The 25305-nt window shown below is 33.7% G+C and overlaps 1 protein-coding gene across 1 annotated transcript in view; it reads left to right on the top strand.

Annotated features, from left to right (window-relative positions):
• The window catches only part of PAX5 (paired box 5), a 328473-nt gene that overhangs the window by 101547 nt on the left and 201621 nt on the right, over nucleotides 1-25305 (top strand). The window contains 1 exon segment of the mRNA XM_053700643.1: nucleotides 19567-19739. Coding sequence (XP_053556618.1) covers nucleotides 19567-19739 — 173 coding nt within the window.

The following is a 25305-nucleotide window of genomic DNA, read 5'->3' on the forward strand; positions in this document are numbered from 1 at the left end:
CATTTTACTTTCAACTTATGGAAGTAAAAATTGTAGTGCTATCAATGTTAGCTGGTTGTGAGAAATATATCAGGCAAACATGTTAAAAGAATGTGGGGGTAGCGGGGTCAGGTGCAGTAGATTTCTCATTGTCTAGGGCAGTAAAAAGCTAAATTCACCACTGGGTATTTCCTATTATATGTCAGCAAACACCTAAGCATTAATGAATTAGAGCACAAGTGAAGTAATTAGTCTGATCAGTAACCATGGTTATTAACCTTCTCTTACACAAGGGTTATCTTGAAAATCTGGCCTGTCAGTGTGCCCTGATGACTGGAATTGAAAAACTTGTATCTTAGACTAATGATTAGAAAAGAAAAACAGTCAATTGAGGCAATATACTCACATTTCAATGTTATGCTGTATAACTGATTGACTCATCATAAGGTAGCTCTTTAAAACATTGTGATAATATAATAATTGGGAGAGATTTATATCACAGGATAGTTCTTTGAATCTTTAGTCTACCAATTCTAGCAGCTTTCAAATTTTGAACGTCATAAACCCTTGCATTTGAGTAATTAGCACTATACTGTAATTTTGTATTTTTTGACAAGTTAGCTTTAAGTTTTATGTGCTGTAAATAATGAAACCAGTTTTGCATTGACATCTGTTTATAAAACACATCCAGAGCGCATGAATCAGTTGCCCTATAATACACAAGTACTTACATCATTTAGAACACATTACGTTACGTACTGATGATCAATTTGAACAGAAGAAAATAAGGAAAATTACAGCTCATTCTCTGGGGATGCTGTTACTAATTTTTGGAAAATGAAGAATTTGAAGAATGAAAGAACATTAAGCAAAAAGAACGCTAATGAACTAAAGATAGATGTACAACAATATGTGCTGTATTTAAAGACCAACTCACAAACATTACAGTGACATTTACAAGCCCCGTTATTATTCGGCAGCGCTGCAGTTCTGTCAGTATTAACTGTGAATATGAACTAGGCAACCTCAGCTAGCCAGAGCAGAGGGCATGAGGCCTTCCTGGAGTAGATTTCCTTCTGAGATATAGAAAGGGAAATAAATTAAATTATGTTACAACGGAGCGAAAAAAAGGGATATAGAAATGGAAAAGTCAGAGAAAATAAGCTTCTGTAGGCATTTGCAATTTAATTGATATTTGGCTGCAGGAAGCCAATCAGTATAAGTAAATTGACGTTATAAGATAAAAATAATCGCTTAATGGGATACCTTCCCCCATGGCTGATGCAGCCCAAATAAATGTAGCCACACACGCAGAAGCAGCGTGATGGCTGTTACTGGGTACAGCTTGCTGGCAGGGATCTGCTCATGCTGCAGTTTGTTTTTATGACATCTGTCTCCACTCCCTGAGAGAAGGCAATGAGCGGTTTCACACTGATTGCCACTCCAGCCAACGACGGGCGAGAGAGGGACCGTAATTAATGACTCTATTTGTTGGAGCACTGCTGAGAACAATTGAGTTTGTTATGGTTACACTGATGCCAGCTTTCTCTGAAGCTCAGGGGAGGTGTTTCAGTGTAGAGTCCAGCAGCAGCCAGAAACAGGGCAGTAGACCAGATGATCCACGTGAGAAAAAAGGGGAGAACCTTGGCAGGCTAATTTCCATGAACTATTTTAACATGGACAATACAAATAATAGCATTTGCTTCAACACAGAAAAAAAAACAAAAGAGCAATCAAAAAAAGTCAGCAATTAAGTCTTTTTTTTATAATATAAGAAATAACTGTACCTAAGTACAATAGCCTAAGTCATGTATTCTTTAATATATATACAGTATACATACATGAGCACTTGCACAACATTTTCAGGGGAGAGAAAAAAAACAAACAAAAAAAAAACCATGACAAAATAAATAAATCAGTGACTTCCTGTGTAGCAGGTGATGGTTTTTTGTTGTACAAATGCTTCACATTATTTTAAAAATGGTAGCTAATTGGCATAAAATAAATGACTTAAAGGGACAGTATACTCTAGAATTTGTATTGTTTAAAAAGACAGATAATCCCTTTATTACCCATTCCCCAGTTTTGCATAACCAACACAGTTATATTAATATACTTTTTACCTCTGTGATTACCTTGTATCTAAGCTTATGCAGACTGCCCCCTTATTTCAGTTCTTTCAACCGACTTACATTTTAGCCAATAAGTAACTCCACGGTGTGAGCACAATGTTATCTCTATGGCACACATATAGCTGTGAAAAACTGCCAAATACATGCAGATAAGAGGCGGCCTTCAAGGGCTTAGAAATGAGCAATTTAGCCTACCTAGATTTAGCTTTCAACAAAGAATACCAAGAGAACAAAGCAAATTTGATGATAAAAGTAAATTGGTAACAACGTCCTCCCCCTCCCCTCTTTTCCTTTCTCTTCTCTCCTTCTCATAGTTCTTTCTTCTCCTGTCTTTTACATCACGTTCTAGACATTGTCTACAATCATACAATTTATTTTGCTATTATAAAAATTGGAGCTAGATATAACTGATAACCTCTCTCTCTCTCCAAGATAAAGAGGTAAGAATGCAATGTTAGCAATAAGACTCCTACTGGCAATTACTTTGTATTATACTTGGAAATTACTTAAATGTTTTGTATTCAAATAAAGTGAATGTAAATTTTAATGATAAAGTGCCCGGTTTTTTAAAATTCGATTAAAAACAGGGTCACTTTAATTCATCAAAATTTACATTTCACTTGTGTTGGGAAAATACTTTCCTTTTAATCTTGACAGCCGCTGCATCGCTTCCTCCACCTGTCGCAAAGCCTCTTCCTGGGTCTAAAATGAGGAATCCGGGCTTCCTCCAATCACGGCGTTGAATCAGACACTTATTCCCCCGGGGGGAAGCCGTGATTGAAGGATGACGATCCGTCATTTCTGACGTAGGAAGAGGCTTGCGACGACCGGGGGAAGCTGGAGCCGCTGTCAAGATTAAAAAAGGTAAGTATTTTCGCAACACAAGTGAAATGTAAATTTTGATGAATTAAAATGCCCCTGTTTTTAATCGAATATTTAAAAACCGGACACTTTATCATCAAAATTTACATTCACTTTAATAAAAATAATTTAAACAAAAGTAAATTGGTACGTTGTTTAAAATTACATGCCCTATCTGAATCATGAAAGTTTATTTTTTACTAGACTGTCCCTTTAAGTGTTATGCTTGATATCCTGAGCAAAATTTGCTCCCTCCGCAGGCACACAGTATACTATCAGCTGTCCTTCTTTTATGGGCAAATACCTGTGACCCTCCTAACTGCCCAAATGTTTCTATTTGTAAGCTATTCCAGCATTAACAGATAAACCAATTAACCAATTAGTTTTTTATTTATGTATTTATGTTAAGAAAGAAAATGAGTAAACATTTTTCTGTTGGTGCTACAGCTAATGTTTATGTAAAATCTATAGCTTATTTTAGTCAATTTTACCTGTATAACAAAACACATGTAAGGCATTTTAAAATACGGCCTTACACTATATATATATATATATATATATATATATATATATATATATATATATATACACATACACAATATATATATAAATATATATACAGTATATATAAAAAAATAACCTTCTGGTTAGCAATCAAGCACCAAGAAATAACACATTTTTTAATTATTTTCTATTTTGTATCGGCAAATAATTTGCAAACACACTTTGCACGAATTTTTGCAAACATTTTGCAAATATTTTTATTTCACTTATGATCATTTGATATACATCAAATATTTGAAATTACAGTTAACCCTATAGCTTTCTTCTAGTGCACATATACACTATTTTCTATCCTATGCAGAATAAACTGACCTTTTTTTGTGGTTTTTTTTGTCCCTATAAACAAGTGAGTACGAGCAGGGCCGTCTTTAATATTGACTGGACCCTGGGCACAAAAATTCTTGCCCCCCCCACCATGCAATTACGCTCTCCACCCCTACATCCCAAAAAACAACTAAATCATTTTTTATTTTTTTTTAATTATTAGCCCAATCATTTAAAAAAAAAAATGAAATAAATTGCTGCAATATGTGAAACTGGACCTAAGCAGTACTAATAAGTAAATAAATATATAAATTCCTCCACTGTGGATTCATTTAATATTCTTTTGAATGTGATTCTGGTGTGAGGTTAGCTGGTTAAAGAGATTTAGGGCAGTCAACAGGAGAAAAGCAAGGTAAAGACTGAGGATGAAGCATGGAGGTGAAGACCAATATAAGTTTACTGACTGGAACAGCAGAACTACTATGGGAAGCTGTAAAATCTGAGACAGAGAGAAAACAAAAACTATAAAAATAAACCTTACATTAATGTGTGAAGTATCAGCATGACACTATACATCAGCCACAGCAGCACATGTCACTTCTTTGCTAGGAACAAGTTCCCTCTCACCCTGCACTAGACAATGCTGCATGGGGAGGGGTGTGTGTGCACTCACTTATTCTTCCCACTGACACCTTTCTACAAAGCACTGTTCCCCTAACAAACTTCAGTTAGTGGATCTTAGGGCCACAGCAGAAAGAGCAGGGCTAAGGGGACCAGCAGACTGGATGCTGTCTGTCCAAGGCTACATGGATACAGTGTGAGATGAGTCACACAGCCTCAAGACTGGAGAGAGCAGTGTGTGCAGCAGCACAGATGCTCAAATCCTCATGCCCTTGCCGCTCCAGCTTTCCGCTGCATGCGCCTATAGTCAGCCCTACCCAGAAACAATCCCCACCACCAGAGCAGTGACCTGGTAACAGTGAAAACCCCAGTAGGACCTTTTCTGATGTAGTGGGAATGGCTGGATACCGAGTTAGGGCTTTGCATTCAGTGCTGCACAGTGCACATCTAAAACAGCACATGGCAATAGCTTGGCATGTCACATGACACCGGCATGGTCTGGCACAGTTTAAAATATATATATATATATATATATATATATATATATAAACAGAGTACTTTTGACTGTGACAGTAGTCACATCAGCAGTCTGGTATGAACCATAAAAAAAGAAAAAAATTTTTTTTTTTTAAGGACTCATGGGCCCCTCAACAGAAACTGGGCCCTGGGCAGCTGCCCCTTTTGCCCTGTGTTAAAGACGGCCCTGAGTACGAGACTTATTTTTACACAATTATACACTTTCTGTTAGTATCACTTTAAATTTAAACAGCTTTTACTTAACATTTTCCATGTAAAAAGGATATCATGTTTTAGATGTATTTAAGAAAAATGTAGGTTAAAAGTTCTATAGTATGTTGGGCATAATCACTAGCTTGTGCTAAGGTTTATAGAAAATGATTGATCCTTGAACATATTTAAGGATCATGAAACCCAACATTTTTCTTTCATGATTCAGATAGTTTATACAATTTTAAACAACTTTCCATTTTATTATTATTTTTATTATTATTATTATATTAATATTATTATTATTAGTTATTTGTAGAGTGCTAACAGATTCCGCAGCGCTAAAATCATGGGTCTAATATGCAAGGTAACAATTATGGGAGACAAAGGGATAGAGGTACCTGCCAAGAGTTTAATTTTTGTTAATCCGGTCTTATGAAGGTGATCTACAAAGCAGCTACGCTCGTAGTGTATATTATATGCTTCCCTGAACATTAGAGTCTTTAGGGAGCGCTTGAAAGTTTGAAAACTAGGAGAGAGTCTTGTGGAGCGAGACAGAGTTCCACAAAATAGGGGCCAGTCTGGAGAAGTCTTGTAGACAGGAATGTGAGGAGGTAACAAGAGGGAAAGTGAGGAGGTCATGAGCATGAGGGTTAAGGAATAAAGTTTGTTGAACAGACAAGAGGTAGCGAAAAGGAACATGAGGATATGGAACATTTTGCCAAAAGGGGAAAGTTTGGTAAATAAGACACAATAATACAAGAGTACTTGCCTAGCGTCTTGTCCCTTGTCCAATCCTTGTTCAATCATTGTATAATTCTTAGCTTGATCGCCTCACTTACAAGATGCTCACTTCAGAAATGTGAACAAATGCTATTGTGAAATGGCACACTACCAAGGCAATGCACCCCCAGACTTCTATTATATAATTTGCTTCAGTCTTTAGGTATCTTTTGTTGAAGGAGCAATTACTGGGAGCTAGAGGAACAAATTGATGAGCCAATGACAAGAACCATTTATGTGCAGCCACCAATTCACAACTATCTCTCAGTATGCATTGCTGCTCCTGAGCCTACCTAGTTATTCTTTTTAACAAATAATACCAAGAGAATAATGCAAATTAGATAATATAAGTAAACTGAAATATTGTTTAAAATGACATGCTCTATCTAAATCAAGACAGTTTCAATTTGACTGTACTGTTCTTTTGAATAGATTTGTTTGTTTTCCTTTGGTAGAATATAATCTGATGTGATGAAAAGCTGTGACACACTGCAAGCGTAGCGGCGCGTATCGTGTAGATGCGGCTGTGCGTGCTCAGTGTGTCATGCCTTTTCATCTCTGAGCACTCTGCTGCGTCAGGTCGTGTAACTGAGCGCTCAGAGATGAAATATCTGAACTTCAGAAGCGATGCAACGTGAAGTGAAGCCGCTGATTCGCCTCGCGCCGCATCGCTTGCAGTGTGTCACAGCCTTTACTTACCGATAACCATGTCATATCTACAGTTATTTGGTTATGACCTTCAATTTGACTATACCTCATAAATATTATCTAGGGACAATTTGTATTGTTTCAATTCCTTTCTTTTGTTGTTGTTATTGTTACATTTCTTTCCTTCTGCCTATAAAGGACTTTAAAATGTCATCTTCCGTAGAGTGGATTTTGATGTTTTAAAGGGACATGAGATCTACATTTTTTCTTTCATGATACATTTTAAACAACTTTCTAATTTACTTCTATTATCAAATTTTCTTTGTTCCCTTGGTATCTTTTGTTGAAAATCAGGGATTTAAGCTCAGAAATATTTCCTGCCATATAGTGCTCTAGATACCTACCTAGGTACTCCTTCAACAAAGAATAACATAGGAACAAAGCAAAATAGATTATAGAAGTACATTGGAAACTTTTTTTTAATTGTATGCTATTTCTGAATCACAAAATATTTTTTTTCTGGGTTTCACATCACTTTAAAACAACTCTATCATTATTATATATTTTCTTGTTATTCTTTGTATTGTTTGGTTTATAATTATTGACCTTGTAAGTGTTTGAAATATGCTTTTAATAAACAAGACTTTAAAAAATGTTGATAGCTAATATTTTATATTTAATTATATGAATCATTACACATTTAGTTGTCTTAAAATTGCATGGATAAGACTTTTCAACATTACACTTTGTTGACATGTTCAGGTTTCAGTAAGCCGGTACAGATAGCCCTTTGTAGCTCATAGAAAGTGATCTGTGTACATCTCAGAAGAGAACAGCTGGTCTGAGTATATCTAACAGGTCAAGCCTTGAAATCAAGAAGCAATAAACCAGTGAAATGGTACTATCACCAAAACATGATTGATCAATTGAATTCTATCAGAGACACTGGACAGTGAGATTAACTCAGGCCTGATAGGTTCAATGAGTTAAAGCATGATGTTCATTTCAGCTTCATTTCACCAGTCTTTGCTTGTGAAATTGGTCAATCAATGGAGGTGGAAGATCATATATATATATATATCATTGACCATCTTAGGGAGAATATAATCTAGTAGAGTCTGCTTCTGACTCGGGCTTCTTTTACTGGCTAATAGAGAAAAAAAAGCTAAAACTCTATCAGAGGCTTTGAAATGTTTTGATATCTTCTTGAAATGAAAAGTATTTTTGGATCTGGGCTGATATATCTTTCTTTCCTATTTCTTCTTTCATTTGGCCTGCAATAAAATTATACTTGTTCCACAAAAGTCATTTATTTTGAAAATATTTCAGTGCTTGGGGCAAATGCCATTGCAAAAATAGTAACAAGTTAACCATTTCATAGCTACAATGGACTATAGGTCTATAAAATATTTGTGGTACACAAATACATTTGCTTTTTAATAGGAATATGGACATATGTAAGCAAGTATTTATCTACCTAACAGAAATGGCTATGATATGATGTATTGATATGTTGTTATTTTTAATTAACCTCTTGACAAAGAAATTACAAGAAAAGTCAATATTAACATTTTCATCTCTTTATCTATTAAATTATATTAAAAGTGACAATATTTTAATCTAGCACTGGTCAAAGAAACGTTAAGAAGGAAATATATCTGAATATGTATGTCGTTTAGATAGATAGATTACATAGTAGATATTAGATAGATAGATAGATAGATAGATAGATAGATAAATAGATATTGTAGATAGATAGATAGATAGATAGATAGATAGATAGATAGATAGATAGATGATACATAGCAGATATATAGATAGCTAGATAGATAGATGATATAAAGAGATATATAGTTAGATGATATATAGAGATTTTACAGTTAGATAGATAGATGATATATAGCAGATAGATAGATGATAGACAGATAAATAGTATATTGACAGATATAGATTTTAAACAAAAATTTAAAATTAGTGTTATTTATCCTAGGCACAGATGAATATTAGATTAAAAACTATAACAAATGACATCGCACATTATTATTATTATTATTATTATCGGTTATTTGTAGAGCGCCAACAGATTCCGCAGCGCTATATTTTAAATAATCTCAGAAATATGAGGTAGATGAAGCACAAGTGGATTATTATATAATCCCCCCTGGTGAAATCATGCCATACTGTCACTTTTGAATGCTATAGAAAGGCACATTGACCAGTGCTAGATTAAATATGGGCACTCTAGAAATTTCACTTAAAGGGACAGTCTACACCAAATTAGTTATTGTTTAAAAAGATAGATAAAGCCTTTACTACCCATTCTCCAGCTTTGCACAACCAATTTGGTCATATTAATATACTTTATATGATTTTAACCTCTACATGTCTGCCTCTAAGCCACTACAGACAGCCTCTTATCACATGCTTTTTAATTAGCTTTTCACATCAGGAGACTGCTAGTTCATGTGGACCATATAGATAACATTGTGCTCACACCCGTGGGTTGTGGCTGACGCTGCACTAATTGGTTAAAATGCTAGTCAATAGATAATAAATAAATAGCCATGTGATAAGGGAGCTGTCAAAAAAGGCTTAGATACAAGGTAATCATAGAGGTAAAAAGTATATTAATATAACAGTGCTGACTGTGCAAAATTGGGGAATGGGTAATAAAGGGATTATCTATATTTTTAAACAATACAAATTTTGGAGTTGACTGTCCCTTTAAGGTGATATGATTCAGATAAAGCATGCAATTTATCTTGGTGTCTTATGTTGAAACTGCTTCTTTCCATGCAATCATACTCAGATAGGCTGTAAAATGTGCATGTGTTTTAAACAATATATGGCAGCAATGTTTGTAACAATTTTATACATGTAGTGCTCTCATGGAAAGGATACATAGAGAAAAAAAGGAATATTTTTTAAAAAAATTGCACATACTATATAAGTTGTGAAGGTTTCATTTTGACTTTCGTGTTCCTATAATATGGTAGGCAGGCTCCTGTCAGTTTGATGTATGTACATTGTTATATCCCACAAATAAAGGTTAGAGCATCACTTCTAGGGATAAATGAATAGATAATATGCTTTAATAGTTATATTAAAAAATTCCAATGCCTCAAGTCAACACAAGTGTGAGCAACAACGAAAAATCATCAGTTTGAAATATTCTCCAGAACACATTTTTTTCTTTTCTCACTAAATAAAACAGGATGAGGTTACTCCGTGATATTTATTCACAGATCTCATGAAGTCTGATAAAGTCATTTCCTCTGTGACGTTTCCTACACCTAAAGTACTCACCCTATTTGCTTAGCATTTTCAGTGTTTGTGGTTAAGCTGCCAAACACGATGAAACGTTACAAACGAGTTGTGCGCATTCCGCAGCTGACATTTCCCAGCCAGATTTATTCTTACGAAAGTGCAACACACTATGATCTGTGATCTGGATTTGCAAAGATTTTAGTTTGTTGCACTTTCACAGGAAGAAAGAGCCGAATGTCGCCGGCGGCCGCCATTTTACCCATTTGTAAGCTGACAAATTACCCAAATGCACCGCCTTTTACAAACGTATAAACATTAACCAGCATTTTGACAGTAAAGTCTAAATGAAATATATCGACAGTTAGAGAATGCAATTTTTAAACAACTTTTCATTTTACTTCTATTATCAAATTTGTTCTCTTAGTATCCTGTGTTGAAAAATAAACCTAGGTAGGCTAATAGGAGCATGCATATGTCTTTAGCAGTCTATTGCAGCAGTGTTTGCAACTATGTATAACATTTCTATAAATATTGTTGCAAACAATGCTGCTAGGTGGCTCAAGACATGTGCATGCTACTGAGCTCACGTACAAGTACTCTTTAACAAAGGATATTAAGAGAACAAAGATAAATTGATAATAGAAGCTCATTGGAATATTGTTTAAAATGTCATGCTAATTTAAGATTAATTTTGACTTTACTGTTGCTTTAAAGGGACAGTACACACCAATTTTCATATAACTGCATGTAATAGACACTACTTTAAAGGGACAGTCTACAATATAATTTTTATTGTTTAAAAAGATAGATAATCCCTTAATTACCCATTCCCCAGTTTTGCATAACCAACGCGGTTATATTAATATACTTTTTACCTCTGTGATTACCTTGTATCTAAGCTTCTGCAGACAGCCTCCTTATCTCAGATCCTTTGACAGACTTGCATTTTAGCCAATCAGTGCTGGGTAACTCCAAGGGTGTGAGCACAATGTTATCTTTATGGCACACATGAACTAACGCCTTCTAGTAGTAAAAAAACAAACAAAATACATTCAGATAAAAGGCGACCTTCAAGGGCTAAGAAATTAGCATATGAACCTCCTAGGTTTAGCTTTCAACTAAGAATACCAAGAGCAACAAAGCAAATTTCATGATAAAAGTAAATTGGAAAGTATTTGAAAAATGAAATGCCCTATCTGAATCACGAAAGTTTAATTTGTCCCATTAAGGAAGAATATGCACAGAAACTGATATAAAAACCCAGTATAAAACCTTTTTAAAACTTCCTTAGAAGCTCAAAGTTTAGCACTGTTGATGAGGTTAGGCTGGGACATCCAGTGAAAGGGGCTGGGAAATCAGCATGTGCAGACACTTCCTATGCCCCCTTCCCTGCAATTGAAAAGACTCATTAGACAAACAGGAGCAAGCTTGAAACTATCGCTTTGGGGCTTTGTTACGAGTCTGAAAATCAGCACAATAGTTATTTAAAAATAAGCAAAACTATACATTGTTACAAAAACACCCCCCCGTTAGGCTATACAAATGAATCATCTACAAACGTTTATTCAAAGAAAAATCCAGTGTACAATGTCACTTTAACAAGGAAGGCTGGATCAAACCCCAAACTATACATGTATGTGTCTGTCTGTCTACATACCAAACACATGTATGTTTGTGTGTGTATGTCTGTCTGTCTATCATCTATCTGTCTGTCTATCTACCTATATCAGTTTATGTATATTACTGATTTTAAAATCATTCATATAAAATGTATAATGCGTCATTTTTTTATGCAACTTTACCCTATTGTATATATAGCCTTGCTGCTTTACAGTTACAGCAGCACATTACACCAGCTATATGCAGTTAAAATATTTCAGGACCTAGTTAAAGCAAATTACACCTATTAAATTCTACTTCACTTCAAAATACCCTTTTTGCTCTTAGCAATAATTCTTTTCTTTTTATAAGACTTCAAATTACATAGGTAGCATCCATCTTAATTAGACAGAACATTCTTGTGAAGTAAAGCAATTATCCGAGGCTCAAAGTAATATAGTTGGACACTATTGGTATTAGATTCTTTCAACATGTGATGTGTCTTTACAATGATTTAATGTTCATATGCATGTTGTAGAAAGTTAGCAATGAACTAAATACTGATTTAGTCCTATATTTAGGCTCTGTAGCCAGAGAATGTCAACGTTTTAAAGGCAGAAAAGGAATTTAAAGCCAAAAAGTATATACAAACTATGAATATTTACATATATAGAAGGAGATTACAGAGATATCATAACGGGAAGCTTGGATATAATAACAATAAGCATAATAAATAAAAGATGGAAAAATATTAAATGCTAGCGCAAAAATGAATAAAAGCTATAGAATTTTTTTCAGCATCTTGTTTTTCCAATATATTAATAATAACAAACACATTCAAAAAATATTATTAAGAATAGTTTTATTTATATATATATATATATATATATATATATATATATATATATATATATATATATATATATATATATATATATATATATATATATATATATATATATATATATATATATATATATGTATATATATATATATATATATATATATATATATATACAGTATATATATTCTGAATTTCATATTTTTTATAGGTATTTTGAGTAATCAACTTTTTATTTTTTTTCGTTGCTGCACTTTTATATTCACTTAATGGAAATATTGTGTCGATAATGTATTGTCAAACATCCATTAATTCTTTCATGTCTATAAAGCATACATTTAAAATATTAACAGTAACATTAATACTCAATATAACCCCTTAACAAACAAATGGATAACATTCTTACAAAACTGCTGTCATAAAGTTATCCAGAAATGGACCAGCTCCTAAGCATATACCCCAGCTTTTTAACAAAAGATACAAAGAGAATGAAGAAAAATTAATAATAGTAGTAAATTAGAATATTGTTTAAAATCCAATGCACTATCTTAATGGAAGACACATTTTGAACGTAATATCCCTTTAAGTGAACTACAATTTTTTTTAAAATGTGGTGTGTTGCTTTTGTTAGATAATGATTAAGAAACTCTATGAAACTGAAAATTGGGATATCACAAATGTTTCAGCTTTGATCAATTTGTCAGTTTTATCCTATGCTTTCCATATACTCCTCCCAACTATATAGAAACAACTTTTAGCAAGATTTATTAATAAACATATATGTACAGTATCCCACAAAAGTGAGTACACCCCTCACATATTTGTAAATATTTATTATATCTTTTCATGGAGTTCCCTAATATTGACACTTTGAGCCCAATTTGGATATTTCCACTTAAGGCCATACTTACTTTTGTTTGCCAACTGTTTAGACAATAATAGCTGTGTGAGTTATTTTGAGGGGACAGCAAATTATCAAGCTCCGAATGGAGCTTGATGCCCCTGTTTCCGTGAGAGCCTTTAGGCTCGCGGGAAACAATAGTTATGAAGTAGCGGTCTAAAGACCACTGCTCCATAACCTGCTCTGAGGTTGCCAACATCAAACCACCCGATTCTATACGATCGGGCTGATTGACACCCCCTGCTAGCGGCAGGCCCGTGAATCTGCAGGGGGAGGCATTGCACAAGCACTTTACCAGAACTGCTTGTGCAATGATAAATACCAACAGCATATGCTGTCGGCATTTATCAATGTGCGGCGGACATGATACGCTACATTGTATCATGTCCGCTCCCACTTTGGTAAATTGGCCCTAGAATATCATGAGAACAAAGCAATTTTGATAATAGAAGTAAATGGAAACTTTTTTGAAATAGAATGTTCTTTCTGAATCACACAATATTTTTTGGGGTTTCATATCCCTTTAATAGATAATGAGAATATATGAGTGGATCAGCTGGGCTGTCTTACAGTTTATGTTGTTTTTCTTGTGGGTTTCATAACAGGTTTAGGAGGAAGTGAGAGTATTTAAAAATATATTTTCTCAAGAAAATGTATTTAAATATTTTGCTTTTTGCAACTGTTTCACCGTTCAAAACATTCAAAAATGGAACAAAATCCACATGGCACATCTGTGTTAATAATACTGTTAATAATTCCCACAAGAACAAACATCCTTATTTTTAATAATAATAATAATAATAATAGTCATAGTCATAGGGGTAAATTTATTAATGTGCGAGCGGACATGATACGATGTAGCGTATCATGTTCGATCGCACATCGATAAATGCCGACAGCATACGCTGTGTTCTTGTGAACTGCTGGTGCAATGCCGCCCCCTGGCATTAAGGGTTAGAGTGTTATAGAGTCAGCAATGATGGGAGTCCAGGTGGCAAGAAGATAATATCAATTGAGTTACAGTGCTGCTAGGGTTAATAGCCGGAGGAAAGCAGTAAGGGTTAATACCATTAGTATTTGTGGCTAGTTTTTATTATGGTCTGTCTATATTAATATTTACTCTATATAATCTCTCCTCCTGTTTTTGTAACAAACACAAGGTCAAAGCATATGTAAACAAAACAAGGATTGTGTGGTCAATGACAGATCACAATACATTGGGATAGACTGATGATGGCTCTGCAAAATGCCTTTTTATGCTTTTCTTTTTTCATTATAATTAATGGGTTTGCTTACTGAAATTTTTTTTACAAACTGTTGCAAAATGATATTAGCACATGGTATTTCAATTGCACTGCTAGTTAAAGGGACATGAAACCCAATTTTTTTCTTTTGTGATTTAGAAAGAGTGTGTCATTTTAAACAACTTTCTAATTTACTTCTATTATCTCATTTGCTTCATTCTCTTGATAGCACTTGCTGAAAAGCATATCTAGATATGCTCAGTAGCTGCTGATTGGTTGCTGCACATAGAGGCCTTGTGTGATTGGCTTACACATGTGCATTGCTATTTATTCAACAAAGGATATCTAAAGAATTGAGCAAATTAGATAATAGAAGTAAATTGGAAAGTTGTTTAAAATTGCATGCCCTATCTGAATCATGAAAGTTTAATTTTGACTAGACTGCCCCTTTAAATTAATTCTTTAGACATTTTTAAAATATATATTTAATTGTAAACCACCATAATGTAGTATTGTATATACATTATGGGCTAGATTACAAGTGGCAGTCTAACTGTTGCGTGCACATGGCGGAAATAGCGTGCATGTTTCAAGTTAAAAGTAAACATGATCACTAGATTTTATGCTCGTCGGGTTAGTGCGACAGAAAACCTTGCGTAAAGGGTAGTGCATTAAAAAAAAAAGTTGCATAAAACACAACATAAATACATTTAAAATTACAGTTACGCTCATTTAAACACTATTTGATAAAGATGATTCATATAAATATTAAAAAAATGTTATGAGTATATGATATATAACAAGGTGTTTGATTGAGGAATATATACGTATATATATATATATATATATATACTGTATATATACACCCACACACATATACATGTCTAAATATACACACATACAGTATGTATGTATGTGTATATACTATATATATATATATATATATATATATATATATATATACATATATATATGTATATATATATATATATATATATATATATATATATATATATATATATATATATAGTATATACACATACATACATACTGTATGTGTGTACAAATGTATTTAAAGGGACATGAAACCCAAACCCAAACAAATTCATGATTCAGATAGAGAATACAATTTTAAACAACTTTCCAATTTACTTTTATTATTTAATTTGCTTCCTTCTCTTGTTATCCTTTGCTGAAATGTTTATCTAGACAAGCTCAGGAGCAGCAGAGAACCTACGTTCTAGCTGTTGATTGGTGGCTGCATATATAGATCGATTGTGATTGGCTCACCCATGTGTTCAGTTAGAAACCAGCAGTGCTGCTCCTTCAACAAATGATACCAAGGGAATGAAGCAGATTAGATAATAGAAGTAAATTAGAAAGTTGTTTAAAATTCTATTCTCTATCTGAATCAGGAATGAAACATTTTGGGTTTCATGTACCTTTAAGTATTTATGTGTTTTACTGCATATTTACTGTACATATTTAACATTCCATTGTTCTTCACTTACAGGATAATGTAGTTTCTACTGTAAATATATATTTTTATATGTACCGTATATCTGTATATATATATATATATATATATATATATATATATATATATATATATATACCTGTATATCTATTCCTATTGATATATAGATATCTATATCTATTTTACATTAAAATGATCAGATATATAAATATATATTTCATAATAAAAAAATAATTCTATATGAAGAACATAGGAATGTAAATGTAATGCATCGTGGTGCATAATAAGCACATAAGGAATTGCTAATTTCAATGTGCATTATTAAAATATTAAAAATATTAATAAAAATTATTAAAAATTATTATACATAGTGAAATATATATATACATTTTTATGGATTTTTTTTTATGTTTTTAACCTGTATAATAATGTTTAATAATTGTTATTGGTATTTTTTAACATTTTATATGTAATATTTAACTAACGGCCATTAAGGTTAGCAATTCTTCATGTGCGCTAACCCAACACCACATTAGACCTAACTCGCAAAACCCTAAGCACGATACGCATATTTAATATTCCTATATTCTTCACATAGGAAAAAAATAAAAACGTTTTGTTAAATAAATAAACACAATAGGTGTTGACTGAATACTTATTAAAGCTAAACTAATAGTCAAACCTAAAATATTTCAATCTGCAGTGTAAGTAGTTCACTGTAAAGCTCAACTTGTAGCTCCTTATTTAAAGGGATAGGCAAGTAAAAGTTATTTATAATGCATTAGGCATTTGTCAATCATGAAACTTTCCTGATTCAGATAGAGCATGGATTTTTTAAACAGCTTTCCAATTTACTTCTACTATCTAATTTGTTTTTCTCCCTTAGTATTGTTTGCTTAAAAGCCTACCTAGGTAGGCTCATGAGCAGTAATGCATTACTGGGAGCTAGCTGCTGATTGGTGGCTGCCCATATATTCCTCTTGTCATTATCTCACCCAATGTGTTCATCTAGCCCCCTGTAGTGCATTGATGCAAACATTAACATAATAGGAAGTATCAAAAACAAATTGATGGCTAAGAAATACCAGAAAAGACGTTTTAACTGTATTTAAACATTGATGGAGCAGAAAACAGGAAAATCCAGGACAAGATTCTGTAATGCATGGTACATAATAGCGCATGCAGGTACATAATAGCACATGCAGGTTCATAATAATGCATGCATGTACATAATAGGGCATGCATGTACATAATAGGGCATGCAGGTACATAATAGCACATGCAGGTACATAATAGCGCATGCTGTTACACAATAGCGCATGCAGGTACATAATAATGCATGCATGTAGATAATAGTGCATGCAGGTACATAATAGAGCATGCAAGTACATAATAGTGCATGCAGGTACATAATAGTGCATGCAGGTAGATAATAGCGCATGCAGGTACATAATAGCACATGCAAGTACATAATAGAGCATGCAAGTACATAATAGTGCATGCAGGTACATAACAGAGCATGCAAGTACATAATAGTGCATGCAGGTACATAATAGCACATGCAAGTACATAATAGAGCATGCAAGTACATAATAGTGCATGCAGGTACATAATAGTGCATGCAGGTACATAATAGAGCATGCAAGTACATAATAGTGCATGTAGGTACATAATAGAGCATGCAAGTACATAATATCGCATGCAGGTACATAATAGTGCATGCATGTACATAATAGGGCATGCATGTACATAATAGGGCATGCAGGTACATAATAGCACATGCAGGTACATAATAGCGCATGCAGTTACACAATAGCGCATGCAGGTACATAATAATGCATGCATGTAGATAATAGTGCATGCAGGTACATAACAGAGCATGCAGGTACATAATAGTGCATGCAGGTACATAATAGCACATGCAGGTACATAATAGTGCATGCAGGTAGATAATAGTGCATGCAGGTACATAATAGAGCATGCAAGTACATAATAGTGCATGCATGTAAATAACAGAGCATGCAAGTACATAATAGTGCATGCAGGTACATAATAGCACATGCAAGTACATAATAGAGCATGCAAGTACATAATAGTGCATGCAGGTTCATAATAGCACAAGCAAGTACATAATAGCGCATGCAAGTACATAATAGAGCATGCAGGTACATAATAGTGCATGCAGGTACATAACAGAGCATGCAGGTACATAATAGTGCATGCAGGTACATAATAGAGCATGCAAGTACATAATAGTGTATGCAGGTACATAATAGCACATGCGAGTACATAATAGCGCATGCAAGTACATAATAGAGCATGCAGGTACATAATAGTGCATGCAGGTACATAACAGAGCATGCAGGTACATAATAGTGCATGCAGGTACATAATAGTGCATGCAGGTACATAATAGTGCATGCAGGTAGATAATAGTGCATGCAGGTAAATAATAGCGCATGCAAGTACATAATAGCGCATGCAAGTACATAATAGCGCATGCAGGTAGATAATAGTGCATGCAGGTACATAATAGCGCATGCAAGTACATAATAGAGCATGCAATTACATAATAGAGCAAGCAAGTACATAATAGAGCATGCAAGTACATAATAGTGCATGCAGGTAGATAATAGTGCATGCAAGTACATAATAGTGCATGCAGGTACATAATAGCACATGCAAGTACATAATAGAGCATGCAAGTACATAATAGTGCATGCAGGTACATAATAGTGCATGCAGGTAGATAATAGTGCATGCAAGTACATAATAGAGCATGCAAGTACATAATAGTGCATGCAGGTACATAATAGCGCATGCAAGTACATAATAGAGAATGCAAGTACATAATAGAGCATGCAGGTACATAATAGAGCATGCAATACATAATAGAGCATGCAGGTACATAATAGTACGTTAATGAGATATTGCAACACTGTACATGGTATAGCTCAGATATTTCTATGCTAATAGAAGTTCTCACAAAGCTCCTCATTTGAATGTAAACAATAAGCCATAAAAGTTAATAATTTTAACTACATGGGTCTGTTAACCTTAATGAACAATAAAGTTTAACACCAACATTTTACAGTAACAGGTTTAGATCCTAGGTTAACTGCTAAATCTATCTGGTAATATTTTAAACCCTTATGCAGATTGTAGATAAGTAGGGAAATATCTATATTTCTTGCTTCAGACTTGACTGGGGGAAGTTAGTAATCTATCCAGAAATACTGTCTCAAGGTACAACAAAGCAATCAGTGAACTAATCACAAAGTGACATATCATCATACATTGGTACACTGTTAAACCCTAAATAAGATATTTTTACTGCCTTAAGCTTTGTTGGTGGACATAAAAATGCACATTGTCCCTTTAATTCTGGCATGCACACAAATATACTGACAAATCTCTTAAAGCTCATTAAGATCTCAATTCACTACAGTCTGGACAGATAAACAAATATAAATCTGTATACCAACATGTTTAGAATTTCTATAGTTATACAATCTATGATGTGGTATAGAACATACTAACCTTGAATTTGTATCTAGCTTTGATCTGCAGTGACTAATGCATATTTACTACATGAACAATTATAATATAAGACACCACAATATTGTATTTTATTGACACAGCATATTCTTTGTTTGTAGGTATTCAGGAGTCCCCCTTACCAAATGGCCATTCACTTCCTGGAAGAGATTTTCTTCGGAAACAGATGCGAGGCGACCTTTTCACACAGCAACAATTGGAAGTGTTAGATCGAGTATTCGAGAGGCAGCATTATACGGATATCTTTACAACTGAACCTATCAAACCAGAGCAGGTATTTTATCTGTTTTATCTTATTTTTATTTTATTATTTAAAAAAGTGTATTTATTATTTTGTGGTCAGTTTTGAAGAGAACAGGTTAAATACAATCAAAATTCCTACATGTTTGAGCAAAGGACATCATTAATCTTCAGGTAGATGTGTCTTGTTAGAGAAGTAATCTCATGGTTTAACCCTTTCGTGACAGGGTTAAAGTGCCTACATCGGAACAACTGTTCCGATGTAGACAAATTGAAACTACGCGATCGTGCATACGATCGCGAGATTTCAATTATTGGATCGCATCTGGGGGGCGTCCCTACAATCCTAGGAACGCCCTCCAGACCGCGATTAAATCCCTGAAGCACAGAAGGCTTCAGGACAGCCGTTAGTTATGACGTTCCATTCCGTCATAACGGCTTTAAAGCCCAGTCTAATTATGACGGAATGGAACGGCATAACGGCTTTAAAAGGTTAAAGGGGCATAAAAATACAAAAACAAAACACTCTAATGTGTTAGATCATGTTATTATTGCATTATTGAAAGCATGATCTGTGTGTTAAACTCCTACAAATTGGTTAAAAACATAGTTAAAGTCAGCTCCAGCAATGGAGTACTAGGAACTAGCTGAATATATCTGGTGAGGTAACAACAAGAGGTATAAGTGTGTAACAACAATCAGCAGCTAGGTCCTGGTTGCGCATTGCAACTACTGAGCCTATTTAGGTATTCTTTTCAACAAAGAATACCAACAAACAAAATCGATTTAATAAAAGAAGTAAATTTAAAAACAAAACAAAACTGCATTCTCTGTCTGAATTATGAGCTTAATTTTCATTTATGTGTCCCTTTAATAATAATTTAAATATATAAATCCTTCATTGTTAATTGCAAATTAACCTCCCTTTGGTCTGCTTTTTTCTCTTGTATTGAGTAATATCGTTAGCTCCCTTTCTGTACCTAGAAAAATGTTAAAATAATTACACAACTCTGGTGCAACAGGTTGAAAGTAAACACGTTTGCTTTATTTAATGTGCGTCAGGATTGTGTGACTTTAGAACTCTGGCTGTTACGCTCAACAAAAAAATTGCAAAAAACACAGCAAAATGATATTAAAAATACAGTTACACATATAATAACACTATCTAATGAAAATTATTTAATACAAAATGGAAATAAAAAGTTATAAGGGCTCAAAGATATAAGGTCTCAGCTGTAAACAGCTTTAACATAGAGATACATACATATACATGTCTAAATATGTGTATGTAGTTATATGTGTATATATGTATTTACAGACAAGTATACACATATAAACACATAAATACATATGAGTATAAACAAAGTAACTAGAGAGAAAGCTTAAAGGACATACATTACTGCTGCAACTTGGAGAGCTCCAATTTTCAAAAGTTCCCACATACGTCCTTAGAGAGTCAAGCTGGTGATAACCATCTTTCACCAGTGTTGGGGTAACACACAAGTACCAACGTACATTTCACCCCCCACGTCAAATATGTGTTTCAGGGGCTTCGTCAGAGCATATTTGGTTCACTAAGGTTCCATTTTCTTAAGGTGGACTTTACCACCTTATAATTTTAGCACTAAGCACTGCCCATAGTTTAAGCAGTAAGTTTAAACATACAATGCAAGCATGATTTCTAATATTTATATGTAAAACTTCTGCATATTTATAATTTAATTTCTCATTTATGTTATATTTCATTTGAATGACATCCACTTCGAAAGAATCATACACATTTAAAAAAAAAAAAAAATCATACACATTTTACATATATTATACACTTTATACAGCAGGTCATGTAAAAAGCTAATTACATCAATGCTCAGATAGGAAGAAATTACAAAAAGCAAGCATTTTCCAACTTGTCATTAAGCCCAAATGGAATTCTAGTTCCCAGCCTAAAAATCCATTTAGCTTCTTTCTGAAGTAGACATGTGCAACGCTAAAAAATGTCATTTTGTTTAGTTTATATTAGTTAAATAAATAATTTTGTTTCAGCAAATTAGTTTAGTTAAGTTAAAAAAAAAGTTAGTTTCGGCAAATTAGTTATGTTAAGTTAAATCGTTTAGAATCTGTTTGTTTTTTCGGATCCATTCTTTATTCATATTCATTATTTTATTCTAAACTTCAAAATAGAATAATGCATATGTTTAAAGAATGGACCCTAAAAAACGATTTAACTTAAAGGAATACTAAACCCAAATTTTTTATTTCATGATTCAGAGAGAGCATTCAATTTTAAGAAATTTTTCTAATTTACTCCTAGTATCAATTTCTCTTTGTTCTCTTGCTATCTTTATTTGAAAAAGAAGGCATCTAAGCTAAGGAGTAGGGATGGGCGAATGTTTCGCAACATTCTAAAAATTAACCGAATTTTAACACATTCGTTCGTTTGAATCGAATTTCGAATGTTTACATAACATTCTAACATTCGATTTTCGAATGTTCGGTTTCAAATTTTACGATTACATTTGAAAATATTCATTTCGAAAAATTAGAATTTATATTTGTAATAGTATTTCTAATGCTTTCTTTAAATGTAATATTCGAATTATGCAATATTCGAATACCACATGAACTATTGAACTTCTGAATAGTATTTGTTAAATAGAATGTTAACTTCGAAATATCGAATGTGGACATTCGATATAATTATAAACTAGGGTTGCACCGATACCGATACTAGTATCGGTGCCGATACCAAGTATTTGCATGAGTACTTGTACTCGTGCAAATGCACTGATACTTAAACCGATACCTCCACTTCCTACCCATACACCATCTTGTGGAATTTTTCAAACTGCATGTTCCCATTTCATTTTAAGCTGGAGTGGAGACTTAACTAAAAATTGTTCACTTCTGTTCTGCCAATACAAATTGCTGTTATTTGTATTATTTTACGTCAGAGCAGTGCTTTAAAAGCTGCTACTTTACAGCTGGAAGCCTCTCATCCTGCACAATTATGCTCAAAATATACTGTACTCTGAGGAACACCCTTATCCAGGGCTGGACTGGGAATAAAAAGCAGCCCTGGAAAAATATGAAGACCATCCCTATTTTCTGTTGAGTCAGTTTATTGTTATTATTATTAATATATGTTGTTGTAATAATTTAATTTATAAACATGTTCTGTGAACTTTGTGGCAACAAGCACATAAAACTGTTTTATTATTTCAAAATGTCTTTTGAGATACAGTTCATAATTATAAAGAAAAGATCTTAAATCATTAGTCTGTATTGTGCTTGGCAAACTGTCATGACATAAAAAAGTATCGGTAATTGGTATCAGTGAGTATTTGACAAAAAGTCGGTACTTGTACTCGGTCTTAAAAAAATGGTATCGGTGCAACCCTATTATAAACATTCGAATTCGAAACACCCCAAAAATAAAAAAATAAATCCCATTACAAAAATAACAAACAAAATTATCCAAAATAATAAAAATTATTCCTATTCTAATACCCGTTTAAGAAAAAAAAAACCCACCCCAAAATAAAAAACCCTAATTTATAATAAACTATCAATATCCCTTAAAAGGACCTTTTGTAGGGCATTGCCCTAAAGTTAACAGCTTATTTTGCAAAAAATTAAAATAAACACCCCTAACAAACATTACGAATCCCCCCAAACCCACAAAATAAAAAAACTAATCTACCCATTGCCCCGAAAAGGGCATTTGTATGGGCATTGCTCTTAAAAGGGCCTTCAGCTCCTTTACTGCCCTTAAAAGGGCATTCAGCTCTTTTTCGGCACATTAAAATAAAAAAAGCCCAAATCTAAAAAAAAACACCCCAAAAAACAAACAAAAATAAACCTAACACTAACCCACAAAATCGGTACTCACAGTTGCTGAAGTCCGGCGAAAGATCTTCATCCCAGAGGCAAAGCATCTTCATCTAGGCAGCTCCATCTTCATCCATTGCGGAACCGGCATCTTCTATCTTCTTCATAAAAATAAAAAGTGAATGAATTGAGTGACAAAATATATTAAAGGAAAATATGTATTCCAATTTAATGATATGTGTGATCCGTGTGGTTTCTCCTTCCTCTCAGTGGATTAAGATTTTCCTCCAAACCTCCAAAATAAAAACAAATACAATATAGTGCAATATGTTTGATAACAAAGATAATATTCATACCAGTGGTCCCTCCAAGGGGCTACTCACACTTTGAAGAGCCAACCAGGCTCTAGGTTCAGACGCACACCCGGTTTTATACTGCCAGGCTTCCAGTATAGCTCTAAACGCAAACCGCTGCTTCAGTAAAATATATTTTTTTCAAAATACATATAAAATGTTAGAAAGCCACACATAATACTCTCACATTAATAGATACTTGGGTGTCTGTTCCACTTTTAGTTTGTAGTGGGAGTGGTATAACAAATTTTGTAATGGATCTGCGGTAAAATATCCTGCCAGGTGGCTTAAAGGGACAGTCTACACCATCAATTTTATTGTTTTAAAAGATAGATAATCCCTTTATTACCCATTCCCCAGTTTTGCATAACTAACACAGTTATAATAATATACTTTTAACCTCTGTGATTATCTTGTATCTAAACCTCTGCAAACTGCCCCTTTATTTCAGTTCTTTTGACAGACTTGCAGTTTAGCCAATCAGTGTCTGCTCCCAGATAACTTCACGTGCACGAGCACAGTGTTATCTATATGAAATACGTGAACTAACACCCTCTAGTGGTGAAAAACTGTTAAAACGCAATCTGAAAAGAGGTGGCCTTCAAGGTCTAAGAAATTAGCATATGAACCTCCTAGGTTAAGCTTTCAACTAAGAATACCAAGAGAACAAAGCAAAATTGGTAATAAAAGTAAATTGGAAAAATGTTTAAAATTACATGCTCTTTCTGAATCATGAAAGTTTATTTTAGCCTAGACTGTCCCTTTAAGCTTAACCCCAATCCAATAAATGTCAAACCCTCGATACCTGTCCTGGTAACCAAATTGCTTTTAGAAGAGTGGTGGCAATAGAAATTCCAAAGTACCGACGTACGTTTTGCCGTAGACATACAGCTTTTTCAAGGTAGTGGATGGTGTGCGTCTCCTCTCCCAAGAAAGATATAGGGTGAGTGATGATCCTATTGGTTGTTACAAATGATGTCATCAAGTCGTGGTGTGTGATTTCCAATATCAGCTGATTATGTTTGAAAGTTCTGTCCGCCATCTTTGATTTGGGTAGAAATGTTCATACTAATAATTGCTTCTACGGAATCCATTAACGACCTACAAGGTTATAACTCATATTTATGAGCTTAAAATCATATCTGTTGTTATTTATAGCAAGGTAAAAGTGCAATGAGTCCCAAAAAATTATTTTATATTGTTAAAGGCACCAATATGTTAAAGCGTTCTTATATGTAAAATAATTAGTGGTGCATGATTTTTATGACAATTGCAAATATTTTTATTATCTTCTTCATCCCTGTGGAGGCGGAGTGGTCGGTGGAGGTCCACTCTGATTTGAAGAGCCAATAGGATTTAAGCACCTCTCATTCCTATTGACTGATTTAAATTTTTCAGCCAATAGGAATGCAACGGTAC

This window comes from Bombina bombina, chromosome 2 (genome assembly GCF_027579735.1).
Source record: "Bombina bombina isolate aBomBom1 chromosome 2, aBomBom1.pri, whole genome shotgun sequence".
In the NCBI taxonomy this organism is placed as follows: domain Eukaryota; kingdom Metazoa; phylum Chordata; class Amphibia; order Anura; family Bombinatoridae; genus Bombina; species Bombina bombina.